A 16,746-nucleotide genomic window follows, 5' to 3' on the forward strand; every position below is an offset into this window, starting at 1 on the left:
CTTGTGTACATAAGTGTGTTCACATGTGTGTGTATGTATGTGCACATGTGTGTGTACATATACATGCACATGTGTATTGAGCAGCATGGCTTAATGTATGTATCTCAGTCCCCCAACACACACACACACACACACACACACACACACACACACACACACACCACCTGACCCTCTTTCATCTTCAACCCAGAGCCTTTGGGGACTCATGGCTTAATGTCATCCTCCTCAAGACCCCAAACCTTGTCCTGCCCAGTTTGCCCAGACCTGAGGTTATGGAGAATCTCTGCTTCTGTCTGCAGGAGTGTGAAAAGGTGGGGACAGAAGGAAGCGGGAGAGACCCTCCTAAGCATGGCTCTCCCTCCCTGTCCCATGGAAAGGCCAGGAAGGACGCCAGAAGAGGCCATACCGGGCTGATGGGCGTCTGGGCTCTCACAGGGGACGTCGTCATAAATCACATCTTCATCCAGGGCAGGGAAAGTGAATCGGTCAACTGGTGACAGAGGGGAGAAAGGTCACCCAAGTGGCACATGATGACGGCCATGGAGGCCATCATGCGTCCTGACTTCACCACTGCTTTCCCCTGGCCCACTTCTCAGGGCCCGCCACAGACCCCAGCTTGCCTCCCAGCCACCCACAGACCTCCACCCTAGCCAAATCCCTGCCGGGAAGCCCTACACTGATGCCTAGCCCCAGGATGGGGACTCTGTCCTGACCCCTGGGCCTCCTAGAAAGGCCCTAACCCCTAAGGGATGCCTTCCTGCAGCGTCCAGAGCCTGGCCAGGCTCGGTCCCCATACCCTCTTCTTCCTCCCACCCATCCCACTCTCCAGTGGGTCCAGACTGACCACCCCTCTCCTGGATGGTTGTGACGGTCCTCACTAGTCCCGCCCCTCCCCCTTTGTCTCATTCTCTCACCCACCCCTGTGAAGTGATGAACCACAAGTGTGATCCTATCGTTCACCTTTCGGCAGAGGTACCAGAGGAGCTAGGGAGCTGGCAGCCCGCCTCAACCCTAACGCGCCATCACGCTCACAGGAGCCACGCAGGTACTTCATCCCCTGGACCCTGGCTCGTACAGAAGCTGCCCTTCTCGCTTGTGTGGGAACCGCCTGCTTCTGAGTGTGGGTCTCCTCGCAGAGGGCTTGCCTCAGTCGCCAGGGAGCTAACTCTGGCCAGCCTCTTGCTGGAGCCTCTGAGAGCAGGTGGACAGCTGGACTGAGGATCTAGGGCTCTGGTGAGCAGTGAGTGGGCAGTCCACTCCAGACAGCCACTAAGTCTGCGGTAACCCTCTAGAGATGAATGTCCCCTTGGCCCTCAGGCACCCATGCCGGCTCTTGGCCTAGAGACTAAGAAACAGTCTCAGTTCTATCTGGGGTGGGTGGCAGATGTGGGGGGGGTGGGGAGTGGGGAGCAACTTACTGCGACGTGAGCTCTTCCGCTTCCAGCTGGAGCGCCGAACCCCAGAGAAAGCTGCGCCCACAGCATCCCCATTGCTGACCACAGCAGGTGCCCTGCAGAGAGATGGTTCAGTGAAACTTCAGCCTTCTCGCCACACTGGAAGATGGCTTAGGGTTAGGCCCTCAGGTCATCTAAGCTGGCTAGCCTCCAAAAAAAGGAAACCGTGGCTCTGATTCAAGACTATCTTTTTCAATTCATTTTTTTAAGATTTATTTATTTATTTTATGTATGAGTACTCTATCTGCATGTGTGCCTCTATGCCAGAAGAGGGCACCAGATCTCATTACAGATGGTTGTGAGCCACCATGTGGTTGCTGGGAATTGAACTCAGCCCCCAACAGTATTTGTAAATTTTGTAAATATTTTTGTAAAAACAGAGAACTCTATGTACAGTAAAAAAAACATTGCAATTTGTAACATTCATAGTCTTGAACCAGGAGGCTGGAGAGATGGCTCAGTGGTGAAGAGCACTGACTGCTCTTCCAGAGGTCATGAGTTCAGTTTCCAGCAACCACGTGGCGGCTCACAACCATCTGTAATGAGATTTGATGCCTTCTTCTGGCATAAAGGACAGAACACATACATGCAGACAGAATACTGTATATGTAATAAATAAATAAATTGTAAAAAAAAAAGTTAAATTAAATTAACTTAATTAAATTAATTAAAAATTAAAAAATAAATAAATAAATAAAAATATACTGTTTCATCATGGAAAGCAAAGACTTCGTTTACTCCTGTCCACATTCTTCAGCATGTAAGTATCAAACCATTCTGTCTTTGGGACTGGATTATGTGCGAATGTTTGATTTTAAAAATTGCTGAATTGAATTTCATTTAAGTAAAATCATGATATGAATTTTGACCTGAGATAATATTTAACAGTCCCTGAGACGGCTTTAAACATTCTTCTGCTGTTTTGTCCTGGGTATCTATGTGAAACTGCAGAGAGGTCTCAGCGCTGATGATCATAAAATCAAAACGGCCAATCAACTGTAAGGAACAGTTGTCTTGTGTGCTGCTGCGTCCAGTGTTTACCGGAGATTTAAATCTTCATAACAACTAAACAAGCACACCCACCTCATTAGTATGCAAAATCTGTTTATGACTTTAACCATTGAAAAATTGTGTAAAATAACACAATACACTAAGGAGTTGTTAAATAAATGTCTAAATGATCCATCGTTGCTAAGTGTGTGGTACGTGTACCTATTTAATACACCTATGTGTCCGAGGTTGGGTATAAGTTTCTCGGGTGAGAAGAGGTCATGAATTGGAAAAAGTTTAAGAAGTTTTAACCCAGTATCCAGGCTGGGAAACAGGCTCACTCACTTACTCAGACCACTGGGCTACTTAGAGGGCCACTAAACACAAGCCTGTCTGCTGTGAGGACTATGCTCTCCCAGCACCATTCAGAAGGTGAGGTAGAGGGCAGGTGAGATGGCTCAGTAAAGACACTTGCTGCCAAGTTTGACAGCCTGAGTTTGATTCCCAGGACCCACACAGTGGAAGGAAAGATCTGACCTCCTTAAGTTATCCTCAGACTACATAGCCATACACACACACACACACTCATACACACACACACACACACACGCCACAAATAACATATACAAACAAAAAATACAAGTAAACAAAAATCTCTGAAACATTTTTAAAGCTAAGGCTTGCACTTAAATCCTCACCTACTCCTCAGTCCCTCTACGTCACACAATGTCCTACCCTATCCTACCTGTTGTGGTGGTTTGGACGAGATTGGCTCTCATAGGCTCATATATTTGCATGCTTAGTCCCCAGATGATGAGTTATCAGGAAAGACTAGGAGGTGTGGCCTTGTTGGAGGAGATGCGTGTCACTGGGGGTGGGCTTTGAGATTTCAGAAGCCCATGCCAGGCCAAGTCTCCTTCTCTGCTACAGCCTATGAATTAGGATGTAGTTCTCAGCTACTACTCCAGCACCATGCATGCCGCCATGCTCTTGCCAAGACGATAACAGGCTAACCCTCTGAAACTGTACGCAAGCCCCAGTTAAATGCTTTCTTTAATAAAACTTGCCTTGGTCATGGTGTCTCTTTACAGTGACAGAACAGTGACTGAGACAGGAGTTGGTACCAGGGACTGGAGCCTGACTCTGCTACATGTTGGCAGCATGTGGACTTTGGAAAAGCAGTTGAATGCTTTAAGTAGGGCTCACTGTGCCATCCCAGGAGGAGCATGGGAAGTGGTGCTGAGGGTGATGGGGACAGTGGGGGCCCAGTACAGACTATTAGCGAGTATTCTTACAATATTTTTACAAAGAAATGTGGCTGCTTTTTGCCCTTATCAAAATAATAATAATAATAATAATAATAATAATAATAATAATCTGCCAGAGGCTAAATCCAAGAGTTTTAGATTAATGGTGTTGGCGGAAGAGATCTCAAGACAGCCCAGTACTGACTGACTGTGTCACGTGGTTATTAATGATCACTCTTATGTCCATTCTATGATGAGAAGGTACAAGCCAGTAAGCAGCTCCCCTCCATGGCCTCTACATCAGCTCCTGCCTCCAGGTTCCTGCCCTGCTTGAGTTCCTGTCCTGATTTCCTTCTATGGTGAATAGTGATGTAGAAAGCCAAATACACCCTTTCCTCCCCACGATACTTTTGGTTCTGGTGTTTCATCACAGCAATAGAAGCCTAGCTAGGACACCTGTTTAACCATTATTTTTTATAAGCAAGTCAAGAAACAGTGCTCAGCATAGAATCATAGGCACCGGCTAAGTCTCGATCCCTGAGCCCTGGTTTGTGGCCCTGCCAAAGCCCACAGGTGGAAATGCTCACCCACAGCCAGGCAATGGTGGCCCATGCCTTTAATCGCAGCACTCAGGCGGCAGAGTCAAGTGAACCTTTAGTTCAAGGCCAGCCTGATCTACAGAGTAAGCCCCAGGACAGCCAGGAGTACACAGAGAAACCCTGTGAAAAGGAAGAGGAGGAGGAGGGGGAACAGGAAGAGGAGGAAAAAGAAGGAGGAGGAAGAAGAAGAAGAAGAAGAAGAAGAAGAAGAAGAAGAAGAAGAAGAAGAAGAAGAAGAAGAAGAAGAAGAAGAAGAAGAAGAAGAAGAAGAAATGGTCACCCATAAGGGGGCAGTGAGAGGAGATGGGGTCTGGGAGATAGGAAGAGACCCATGAGAGGAATCAATAACCTTATAAAAGAAGCCACCAGCAACCCCTTCTCCCTTCCACCGTGAGAGTTCACAAGAAGATGACAGCCACCTATAGGTGACAAAGTGACCACACACACACACACACACACACACACACACCACACACACACGCACACACTCACACACACACACACACACACACACACACCCTGCAGACCCTCAATCTCCCTCGGCCTTCATTTTAGCTTCAGCTTTGCTTCCGCACCCCTGAGGGAGACAAAGCTACAGTGGTATCACGTGACCTGCACTTGCCAGGCCTGGCCAGTCCACCAGTGCCGGGGAGAATGGACGGGGAGGAAGCTGGAGTGTTCAATCTGACAGAGGTGTCCACACGGGCCAGACAGTTCCGGGAGAGCAGAGGCAGTGCAGCACGCCTCCACCCCATGAGCCCCAAGGCTTCATGTGCCCCTCCTCCTCTCTCACAGACAGCGATGGCCTGCTCTGTCCTGCTTGGCCCACACCTTCAGCCCCATGCACAGTGGGCACACAGGGTGCAGAGCTACGAGAGGTAACATCTGCTGTTTATGACACACACCCCCACCCATCCTTCTTCCCCGTCCCTCTCCTCTCCTTCCTTGCCTTTCTTCTTTGTGCAGGAAATGCAACCCCAGGTCTTACAGGTGCCAGGCAATTATGCCACCACCATGCTGAACACCCAGGTATTGCCTCATAGGCTGCCCAAGAGAAAGCCGGCATCCAACTCCGAGGCTATTACAACTGCTAAGGGCAGATCCTGTGTCAACTTTGAAGTTGACCTCAAGGTGGGGCCGGGCATTACTGGGTGAGGTCAAGTAGCCTTCGAGGGACCTAGAAATACCAGGAGTACACTACACGCCACCGGGAGGCTGAAGAATGGGCCTCCTGGCTGTGTGTTATCCAAGCACACAAAACATCAGGCACAGGTCCTGGTCCTGCAGCTATGGGCCGGTGGAAGGTGTCATCTATACACAGTGTCACCATCCTGCCCAGCTCACTGCCCAAGCCTCCTGGCCAGTAGGGAAGAACACGGCTGAGATCTGAACCATGCTGATAGTCTTGCAAAGCTTTTTGTTTGTTTTTGTTTTGTTTTAAGCTGGGGATGGTAATAGCCCAGGCTGATCTCAAATTCATTATGTAGCAAAAAATGACTTTAAATTCCTGATCCTCCTGCCTCTACCTCCTAAGCACTGAGATTATAGGTGTGCACCACCATGCTTGGTGTATTCGGTGCTGGGGATGGAACCCAGGGCCTTGCACATGCTAGGCAAGCACTCCACAGCTGAGACACATCCCCAGCCGTTCCTGCAAACCCTTGCTCCAGGCAGGGGTCAGCTCTTTGGCCCACAGACTAAAGTCAGTATTCCCAGGCAGGCGAGAGGCAAGGGGCTCCCCAAATGGGGCAACACTCCAAGCAGAGGTCTAGGCTCAGGTTAGTGTACAAGGAAAACATACCAGGAAATGAGCCCAAGACACCTCCTCCCCCATGCCCAGCCTGTGCCCACAAGGGGCACCCCCTCCCAGCTGCTGTCCCGGAAAACCACCCAGGACTCTGCCACTGCCCAGCTGGGATAGACCATTCTCCCAGTGAGCAAACACTCATTCTGAGCCTCCTCCAACGCTCCAGATACTAAATAACCACCATAAACACCCAGAGAGGCTCGTTATCTTGGCTTCATGTGCACTTCCACACTCCTGAGGCCTCAGGCTTGGCACAGGAGACAAGGTTTGACTACAGTTGCACCACCTGGCCTGCAAGTGCCAGGTGAAGCTACTTATGCTGAGGCTAAGGGTCCAGAGAAGGTGGGGGTGGGGGTATCACTCAGAAAGAGCAGCTCACACAGGCCTCCCAGCATGCCCCCAGACCCCGGAGCCCCAAAGGCCCGTGTGCCCCTCCTCCTTCCTCACAGACAGCAGTGACCTGCTCTGTCTTGCCTGCCCCATGCACCATAAGCACACAGTGATGCCCCCAACACCCACCTGAAAGACCTCACTCCTATCATCCGTCCAGTGGCAGCTGCTGCTGCCGATGTGGGTCTGCCAATGAACCTCTCTAGACCCCAGACCCCAGGGGGCTCCTTCCTAAAGGCTATACAGGGTGGGCCTCTACTCAAGAACACTGAAGGTTCCTGGCTAGCTGGGCCCAACCGCCTGGCAAATCCAGGGCCTTTTATGAAGTGAGGCATGAAGAATATTCTAGAAGAAAGAATGCCACCTTTGGGGAGCAGAACACGCTGGGATTAGAATCTGCCTTAATAGATGTGGAAGAAAACCCAGTCTGCAGCCGAGGACAGAGTGGAGACTCTCCTTCCCAGCTGTTCACACAGCACCAGTCCCCCCAAAAGCCCCCACCCCCTGGGACCCCACATCCAAGAGACACCAACAAAAGTCAGTTTAGCAGTCTGGAAGGAAACATGGGGGCTCTCTTCAGGCCTGGGTGCTTGCTGGTTGGGAACACGTGTTGAAAGGATCTTTTTTCTTTTTCTTTTATTAAGATAAGGTCTCACTGTATAGCCCAGGCTGGCCTGGAACTCACTGAGTAGCCCAGACTGGCTTCAACCTCAAAATCCTTCTGACTCGGGGCAGGTGAGACGGCTCAACAGGTATTGCCACCAAGACTGACAACCTGAGTTCCGTTCCTGAACTCACACGGAGGAAGGAGAGCACCAACTCCTACAAGTTGTCCTGGACGTCCTTACACCAACCACAGCATGCACGTACAGACACACCAAGAAATAAATGCAGTCTACTGATCCATCTGCCCCATCTCTTGAGTGTGGCGGTTACAGGTAGCTTTCTTAACCACCCTGCCCAGCAAAGCTGAACGGACCTTAAAGACCATCGAACCCTAATGCCCCAGATGTAACTCAGTTAGTAGAATGCTTACCTAGCATTCATGAAGCCCTAGGATCCACCCCAGTACCAAGTAAGACTGAGCACGTGGACTCAGGCCTGCAGTTCCAGGACCTGGGAGGCTGAAGCAAGAGGATCATGAGTTCAAGGCCAGCCTGAACCACATAAGGAGACTGTATATCAGGCCCAAAGGTTCCAAGCCAGCTTCTGGGAGAGAGTCCGATGCTCCACTGTCAGTGAGGCTTAGTCTCCAAAAGAAGAGAGCTTCAGCCCCCAGCCGCCGCTCTGCCTCTGCCAGGATCACAGTGTCATCCCTCTTCCCAATCGTAACATAAAGCATATGTAGTTTCTGTGGCCAGGGCCCCCTGCGTAGGGGTGGTCTCCAGGGCACAGTTTGTCTTGTGCCTCCTACACCTGGACACAAGTCCACACGCTCAGTGAATGGTGTGGCAGGGGTGCTTCATACTGGCCTCCAAAACAGTCCTCAACAGGAAGTGAGAGCTAGGGACACCAGAGAACTGTCTCATTTGGCCTGACTCCACAAACACAGGTGCCACCCCAGTGCGGCTACTGGCCCACTTCAGGAGCTCCCTAACACCTGGAGGGCCTGGGTCCGCAGTCAGAGCACAGACAGGCATTGCATCCTCGCCAACAGAGAAACAAGAACACAGGTTCCCACGGGAAAATGTTCACTGTGTGTAATTAGGTTTAAAAAAATTAGCGAGCCATGAAATGGCAGGCGCAATAAAACCACCGCTCTACAAAAACCATACTTCCAGCTGCAGCGTGCAGCCAGCAGAGACTCGAGACAGCACAGAGCACACATGACAGGCTGGCCACAGCCTGTCATCTTCTGACTTAGATGTGTTTCAACAACAGACATGTCTGATTTACTGGAAGGAGGGGATGGAGGGGGTAGCAGAGGAGGAGGATGATGTGGAATGTTGAGAACTGATTCCTGGGAGATGGGGATGGGGCCCAGCAGGTAGAGCGTTTCCCTGGCAGGACAGAGCCCTGGGCACCACATAAATCAGGTGTGGTGGCTCACATCTGTAATCCCAGCATGAGGGAGATAAGGCAGGAGGATCAAAAATCCGAGGTCATCCCTGGCTATAGAGTAAGTTTGAGGCTAGCCTGGGCTACTTGAACCTGTTGAAAGGAAGAGGGAGGGAGGGAAAGAAAAAAGGAAAGGAAAGAAGGAAGAGGAGGGAGGGAGGGAGGAAGGGAGGGAGGGAGAAATAAATCAATTCCCAGGATCCACTGTGAACTTATTCAGTAAAGGTGCTTGCTGCAAGCCTGAAGACCTGAGTTTAATTTCCAGGAGAGGACCAACACTCACCATGTTACCCTCTGAAGAACTCCACACATGCACTATGACACCACCACCATCCCTACACATACAAAATAAATAAACAAAACAAAAATCTTAAGCAGAGAGGGGTCTTTCTTCCATTTGAAACAGGTCTATGTGTCCAGGCTAACCTGGAAGTCACGAGGTAGTTCAGCGTGACCCTGACAGTGAGACCATGCCATCCCCACCTCAGCCTCCAGAACCCCGAGATTACAAGGAGGCACCAATGCCCAACTCAGAACACCGGTTCTGGAAGCTGCCTGGATGTGACCCTAGCTCTGCCCACCTCACTCCGTGACACCAGGCTGGTGTTATGCCCCTCCTGTACCTGTTGCCACATCTGTAATATGTGGTTGTGACATGCCTGCCCACAAGCATTTGTGTGTCATGACTGATGAGATAAGCAAGGTGACATTCTTAGCACTGGGCCTGGTCTGTAGTGAGTCCAGATGCGCATGGGGCGTGGTTATCTGTCAATGGAGCTGTCACACACATCGCTGGCTCACCCAGTATTTCAGCACCCCGGCCTGGGCACTCAGGAAAGAATGACGGAAGGGTGGGGAGACGGAAGCGAAGGGCTGAAGAGCCCCGGCCAGCCACCAGAGCTGTGAGGACGACCCAGACACACACAGGACACCAGAGAAGCCCAGAGCGAGCACAGCCAGCCAGCCTGCCTCCTCCAATCAGGTGCTCCCCCTCTCTCTGTCTGCAAAATGGGGCCCACTGTCACTGCCCGCTCCCAGAGCTGTCTCGGTCTCCTGCAGTTATCATGACCAATCACCATAAACCCAAGATGTTTAAAAAAAAATGCCAACTATCATCTTAGAGTTGTGGAGGTTGACACAGTCCAAACTGAGCCTCCTTGAGGTGTCAAGGGGACAGGCTAGACTCCTACAGGCTCCAGAGCAGTGGTTCTCAACCTGTGGGTCGTGACCACTCTGGGGGGGTCAAATGGCCTTTTCACAAGGGTTAGAAAACACAGATATTTACCAGTGGCAAAATGACAGTGATGAAGTAGCAATGAAATAATGTTATGGTTGGTGTCACCATGACATGAGGAGCTGTATTAAAGGGTCGCAGCATTCGGAAGGTTGAGAACCACTGCTCTGGCGGATAGTCTGCTTCCAGAAGTGGCTTTCATCCTTGGCTCAGGGCCCCTTCCTCCAAAGCCAGCAGCATGGCATCTTCCCTTTTCTGACTTCCGGCCTCCCTCTTACGAGGACCCTGTGATGACAGCAGGCCACCCAGAGGATCCAGGATCACCTCTCCATCTCCAGATCCCAGATGAGAGTCCCTTGGCCACTCATGGCCATGTTCATGGTCTCTGAGACTAGGACGGAGACGGCACCGGAGGAGCTGCTGCTCCGCCCCCTTAGCGGTGGAAGCAGACTGAGATGTGTGCAGAGGGCTGTGTGAGCATCAGGCCCATGTGAGCGTGAGACGTAGTCCCACTCCTTTATGCTGGGCACTGGGGACAGCAAGCTAACAAGGCTGAGTCTCACGGCTGTGGGAACCCAGGGACACCCTCAGACAAGGAACTCACACATGCCTCCGGCTAAGGCAAAGAAGCCAAGTAGCTTTGGCCCTGGGCCCTCAAAGTGCCTGGGAGCTAGAGAACGCTGATACAAAGACTGAGAGGCCTTGAAACCAGAGGAAAAGGAGAGAGAATGGGCCAGGCATGGTGCTGCAAGCCTTTAATCCCAGCTCTCTGGATGCAGAAGCAAGTGATTATAAGTTCAAGGCTGGCCTGGTCTACATGGAGAGTTCTAGGCCAGCCAGGGCTAACAGTGAGAAATTGTCTCAAAAAGGAAGAGAAAAAAAAAATCAGCTCTCTCAATTAGCAACTGGCAAGGGTCACAGAGAGAAGTCACACCCCAAAATCCTCCCACAAGAGACTCCACTGGGTGAAACTTGTATCTGTCAGGTCTCAGGCCCCACCCTTAGGTACAAAACCCAGAAAGCTGATTCAAGGGATTCAGGAACCATCAAGTACAAGAGGACCCCAGAACCCCAGGACCCCAGGACCCCAGGACTGACTACAGCTGCAGGTGAGGTCTAAGGCCGTAGGGAAAATCTTGAGCATGCCCTCTGCAGACAGAGGAATATGGCTGTCCTGACTAATCTGCCCACAAAGTTCCTATGCTCACACAACAGAAGCTCAGAAGCACAGGCCCCACCCTCTCGATCCAAGTCCAGGGGGGAGGATGGGTCTCCCAGACCCTCCTGTGAACACTACTACCTGCCCCCTGACTTCTCTCGGGCTGCAGGCCCAGGTAAGGACCCCGGGCAACTGGCATCATAGCACGCCTGGTCCAAATGAGCCCAGAAAGGGGACGATAACACAGTGAGAGTCATGAGCCCAAACCCTGAACCACCAGCAAAGACTGGGGTGGCTGGGGGTGGCTGTGACAGAGGCGAAGCAGGCAGGAAAAGCAAACAGCACTAGAGGGGGGTGGAGTCCAGGCACTATGCTCAGCAGGCAGAGGTGTGGGCCCGTGTCCTGGAGAAACAGTGGTCGTCAGCGGTCCACAGCTCACATATCCCGCCGCTACCGTGTGCTCAGGACTGCTCCTTTATCCCGCTTCCCTTAGTTGACGCTGACAGTGATCCAGAGAGAGTGAACAGGCTCCAAACAGGCTCTGGTGGACAGACCTGACTTCACGGGGACAGTGTCAGGGCACACAGACCCGGTCCTGGCCCTGCCATCCACTGCCTCGGTGAGATAACTTCCTTCAGGTGCCTAAGCCTCAGCTATGCATCTACAAAGTGGGTGTGATCGGTGGTGTCTGAAGGTAACACATTAATACGGCAGCTTAGTAAGAACAGCCATAACAGCTGGATTGGGGGTGCTGGGCGGCTGCAGATGGTGACCCCTCAAACCACTCAAGTCCGCTTTCCCTTCCCACTGGCCGCTGGCCTGGGCCCCATCAGAGGCCTACTCGTTTCCATAGCGACACTGAGGTCTCCTTCCCAACCCCCCTGGGCCTTCCATTCCCTCACCTCTTCAACAAGGATTGCCTTCCACTCTCCCCTGTGTTGGGGACTGAAGTAAGGCCTGGGCAGCAAACCAAACTTCACCCCCTAAGAATGAGTCCCTGTCACCTGGGAGCTGACCAGCAGGTGAGAGAGACACCCTACCACCTTCACAAGAGCTGGGAGAGAGGGACCAGGGCTTCCCTTCTGTTCTCATTGCAAGGGAAGGGACCTCTCCTAGAGTCACACCAGGCTTTAGTGCCAGGCACCTCGGACGATCTCCAGGTAGGGTCTACAGAACATCACAGGAAGCTGGGAAATGACTCTCCCAGGAGCTCAGAGCTCACCTCTCAGCAGGTAACATTCCTAAAGCATCAGACTGGAGCCAGGAAAGCCTTCCCACCAGGACCCACAGTCTCAGCCCCTGGAGCAGGGGACTCAGTGATGAGCTGCAGGGGCTGACGGCCAAAGAGGTTTCAGTTCTACCTTCTTCTCAGAGAAGTGTGTGTGTGTGCCTGCATGTGCATGTGCATGGGTCTGTGTCTGTGTGTGCATATCACACACTTAGAGCCTTAGTAGGACAACAGAGATGGAAAGATACCTGGGCCTCCAGCTGTGAGCCTGGTGTGTGGAAAACAGGGTCATTGTCATTATAAGCTACATTAATAACATTCGTGCCTGCTAACAAATGTGTCCCTGAAGAAAGGGGAAGCATTTCCAGTCAGCTGAGCACCCTGAAGCTTGCTCCAAGGGAGAGGTGACAGGTCACCTGTTCATCTACTACTGTGTCTGCCTGCCATATGGTATGATGGCCTGGATATAAAATACCCTCCCCAAAGCACATGTTAAAGGATTGGTCCCCAGCTGATGGGACTCGGGGGTGCACACTTCATCAGTGGGTCAATCCGTTGTCTTTGGTTTGGTTTTGGGACAAATTCTCTAGCCCAAGCTGTCCTCAAATTCCTGTGTAGCCGAAGACGAATGGCGGGTCTCTCGCCTCCACATCTCCAATCCAGGGTACCAGGTGTGTGTGTCACTCTGTCGCTTATCGATGTGCTGGGGATCAAACCCGGGGCTTTGTGGATGCTGGGCAAGCACTCTGCCACCTGAGCTAGATCCCAGCCTTAGTTAATCTTGACGAGTTCATACTGAATGGGCTTTTTAAGAGATGAGACCTGGATGAAGCTTGTTCTGGAGCTTGTTCTTGGCTGTCATAATGGGAACAGCTTTCCCCATTCCATACCTTCCTGTCATCATGCCCCTGCCTCACCACAGGCCTAGAAACAGCAGGCCCAGCACCTTGACCATGGACTGAGACATTGAGCCAAAACTGAATCTTCCCTCCTTCAAATTGCTGGTTCTGGGGACTTCCTCACAGCAAGGGTGACAGATGGACGCATCTGAGCTGCCTGTCAGCCTCTCATAACTATGCACCAGGCAGGTGACACTGACTCACTGTGCAGACAGGTCACTCAGACTGACATGAGGAGGGGCCGGTCTGGGTGACAGCCAGCACGTGACCACAAATGGTCTAACCGTAGGGACACAGCCCCAGCAAAGGTCACATCTGGAGTCACCAGCCATCTAGGTAAGCACTGTGTCCCCGCACTCCTCACTCTGGGCTTTGCCGTCTCCCCTTTGTGGATGGGGAAAGTGAGGATCAGGCACTGCAGTCCCTTGCTATTGAGGAACAGAGCCACAATCTGAGACCGGCAAGGTGGCTCGGTGGGTAGTGTTGCTTTGATGCCAAGCCTAATGATCTGAGTTTGGTCCCCAGGACCCTCATGGTGGAGGAGAGAATTAACTCCCACTTGACCTGTGCACACACGCTGTGGCATATACATGTCCAAACATGCACATGCACACATACCACATACCTACACACATATGTGTGTGTGTGTATAGACAGAAATCATATATATATATATGTTTTGAGGCAGTTTTTCTGTGTACCTCTGGCTCTCCTGGAATTCAGAGAGATCTGCCTGCCTCTGCCTCCCTCCCAAGTGTTGTGATTAAAAACATGCACCAGCATGCCCAGCAAGTATAATTTTTTAAAATGTCACAATCTGAAGAAGGCAGAACTACTTCCCCAGAAGACCCCACCCCAGGCCATACTCCTGCCCAGCCACACTCAGTGCCCCTGGCTCCCCTCTCCACCTGCAATTTCTGCCTGCTCATCTCTCCAGCTATGGACTGAGTGGCCAGGGAAGGAAGGAGTCCCTGTCATGGTTGGAATTGGAGATGGACCTCTGTGTGACAGTTAAAACTATTCACCTGATAGAACCAAAATCACGTAGGAGACACATGACTAGGCCTGTCTCTGAGGAAGTTTCTCAACTGGATTCATTGAAGTGGGAAGACCCACTTTAACTGTGGGTAACACCATCCCAAGGCTGGGGGCTTAAATAAGAAAAGAGAAATCAGAGAGTGATGGTGGCACACACCTTTAATCCCAGGAGGCAGAGGCGAGAGGATCACTATGAGTTTGAGGCTAGCCTGGTCTACAGAGTGAGTTCCAGGACAGCCAGAGCTACACAGAGAAACCCTGTCTCAAAAGACCAAAAGAAAGAAAGGAGAGAGGGATCGAGGGAAGGAAGGAAGGAAGGGAGGGAGAGAGGGAGGGAGGAGGAGGGAAGGAAAGAGGGAAGGAGGGAAGGAAGGAGGGAGGGAGAGAAGAAGGGAGGGAAGGGAGGGAGGGAAGAAGGGAGGAGTAATCTGAGCAGCCGCATTCACTGTCCTCTGCTTCCTGGCTGCAGCTGTGACCCGCTGCCTCAGGCTGAGGCATGGGGAACGCAGAGCCTGCCCTCACTGGGAGCCTCCCCACTGCACAAGCCAGGGCTGAAGCCACATTCCGGGCACACTTCACAGAGGTGGGCTCCCTCCCCAGCCTTGTGTACACCTAATGCCACTGCTGGGTACGGATCATCATTCCACTGAGCTGATGGGGAAACTGGACCTCAGAGAGGTTCCCAGACAACCCAAACGCACACGGCTGGTGGAGAGCTGAGCTTTAGAACGGGGTCCAGTGCCACCAAGAGAAGATGTTCAAGGCAACAGAGCAACTGTCCCCTGGGCTAGTTTGGAACAGGCAGCAGAGAGGCAGGACAGGGTGATGACTGAGAGGCGTCTGGCCTCTCGTGTCTAAGCGATGAACCACTCTGAGCCATCCTGACCAGACCAGCCAAGAACTAGAAATACTAGTGCACACAGCCAGCTCCTGGGGTCACTGGGTCAGTTAGCCTCAGCATGATGTCCAGCGCTGACCTGACATATGATCAGGCTGGGATCATTAAGTCTGAGCTGAGGAGTCGTGTCCCCAGGACACGGTGGGTACACTGGGGTACGGTGTATGGTGTACGGTGGGTACACTGGGCGGGGGGCAGAGAGCAGGCACACCAGAAAGTGTTAGAAGAATGCTGCTACCACCGTTCCAGCCCTGAGCTCCGGCTCTGGGAAGGAAATGGAGTGAACAGCCAGACCCTGCCTGAGGAGGGGTATTCTTTCTTGTAGCCCAAACCAATCCGGGAGAGCCCGTCCATCTGCCAGGAGCTTCTCAACCCAGACATTTGCCCCACCCTGCCCAGTCCTATATGAATTTACACTTGTGCTTAGCAAGACCTCCTTTACAGCCCTTCCCGTCATGCCCCAGACCCCTGGGTATCCATCCCTATTCTATTTCATCCTGTGTCCAAGACCCCTGACTGAAGCTCTCTGCAGTTTACTACCCTGGCGTACCATGGGGATTCCAGAGCAGACTCCCAGGCAATACAGAGGAACCATGCTGATCCTGTCCAAGCTAATCACAGAGGAGAGAGAGGTGTCCACATACCAAGCTTGCTCACCCACTCCAAGCCAGGCAGAAACCCTAGGGGTCCACCCACTCAACATGAGCAATGAATGTGACCTCCCTCCACTGAGGCCCTCCCTCCACTGCAAGGGCATCTGTCCTGGAGACCTGGGACCATCCGCCTAAGAATTAGCCTTCAACTCACCCAGGGAGACAAAGGGTTCCTCTGGCCCCATCTCATCAGGAGAGCTAGGATTACAACTCAGGGCTCCAGATGCCTTTAGCCATCAATTATCCCCCCAAGTGTACACACACACACACACACCACGCATGCGCGCACACACAAGCTTTCTGTTACCCTGACCATAGAGGGGCTGTGATATCAAAATGGCTCGGCAGGTTAAGGGACTTGCAGGCAAGCCTGAGGATCTGAGTTCAATCCCCACAACTCACATGGTGGAAGGAGAAATCCCATTTCTGTAAGTGTCCTCTGACCTCCATTTGTGTGCCATGACATGCAAACACATGCACACAAATATACATACTCACTACATAAATTAATACAATAAAAAATTTTTAAGTAGCCACCCTGCTTAGGTATCACTGGCTCTAAGTTGAGCTAGGCACAGCAGAAAAATATCAGTGGTCCAGTTTAACTAACAAAATTGTAAGGATTGCGATGCACTGCTAGGAGCTGCAGGTGTCTCCCGCCCTGGGCTCACTCCCCAGTACCGGACACAGTGGCACATGCCTGTAATCTCAGTAGAGACAAGAGAATCAGAGGTTCATGGTCATCTTCACTGCACAGTGAGTTCAAAGTCACCCTGGACTATGTGAAAACTTATCTGCCCTCTCCCACAAAATAAAGCAAAATAAAAACTGGCCAGCCAGATGGCTCAGCCAGTAAGGGTCTTTGTTGCCAGGCCTGATGACCTAAATTCAATCAATTCCCCAGAACCTACACAGCAGAAGGGAAGAATCGACTCCCATTAGTTATCCTCTGACCTCTGCACATGAACCATGGCACATGCACACATGTGCGTGCACACACACACACACACACACACACACACAGTAAAAATTTAATTTAAAAAAGGACGATGGATTGGTATTAGCAGAGGTAGCCACAGAGCGGCTTAGTTC

General features: G+C 51.7%; 1 protein-coding gene across 6 annotated transcripts in view; it reads right to left on the bottom strand.

The window, feature by feature from the left end:
• The window catches only part of Arhgef10l (Rho guanine nucleotide exchange factor 10 like), a 153,054-nt gene that overhangs the window by 78,670 nt on the left and 57,638 nt on the right, over window positions 1–16,746 (bottom strand). For all 6 annotated transcript variants that reach the window (XM_037203141.1, XM_028880724.2, XM_028880723.2 and 3 more), the window contains 2 exons: window positions 1,419–1,510; window positions 407–490 (listed from right to left, as the gene is read on the bottom strand). In XM_037203141.1, the coding sequence (XP_037059036.1) occupies window positions 407–490; window positions 1,419–1,510 (176 nt within the window). The remainder of the gene's footprint in view (window positions 1–406; window positions 491–1,418; window positions 1,511–16,746) is intronic.

The sequence above is a fragment of the Peromyscus leucopus genome, chromosome 2 (assembly GCF_004664715.2).
Source record: "Peromyscus leucopus breed LL Stock chromosome 2, UCI_PerLeu_2.1, whole genome shotgun sequence".
In the NCBI taxonomy this organism is placed as follows: Eukaryota; Metazoa; Chordata; class Mammalia; order Rodentia; family Cricetidae; genus Peromyscus; species Peromyscus leucopus.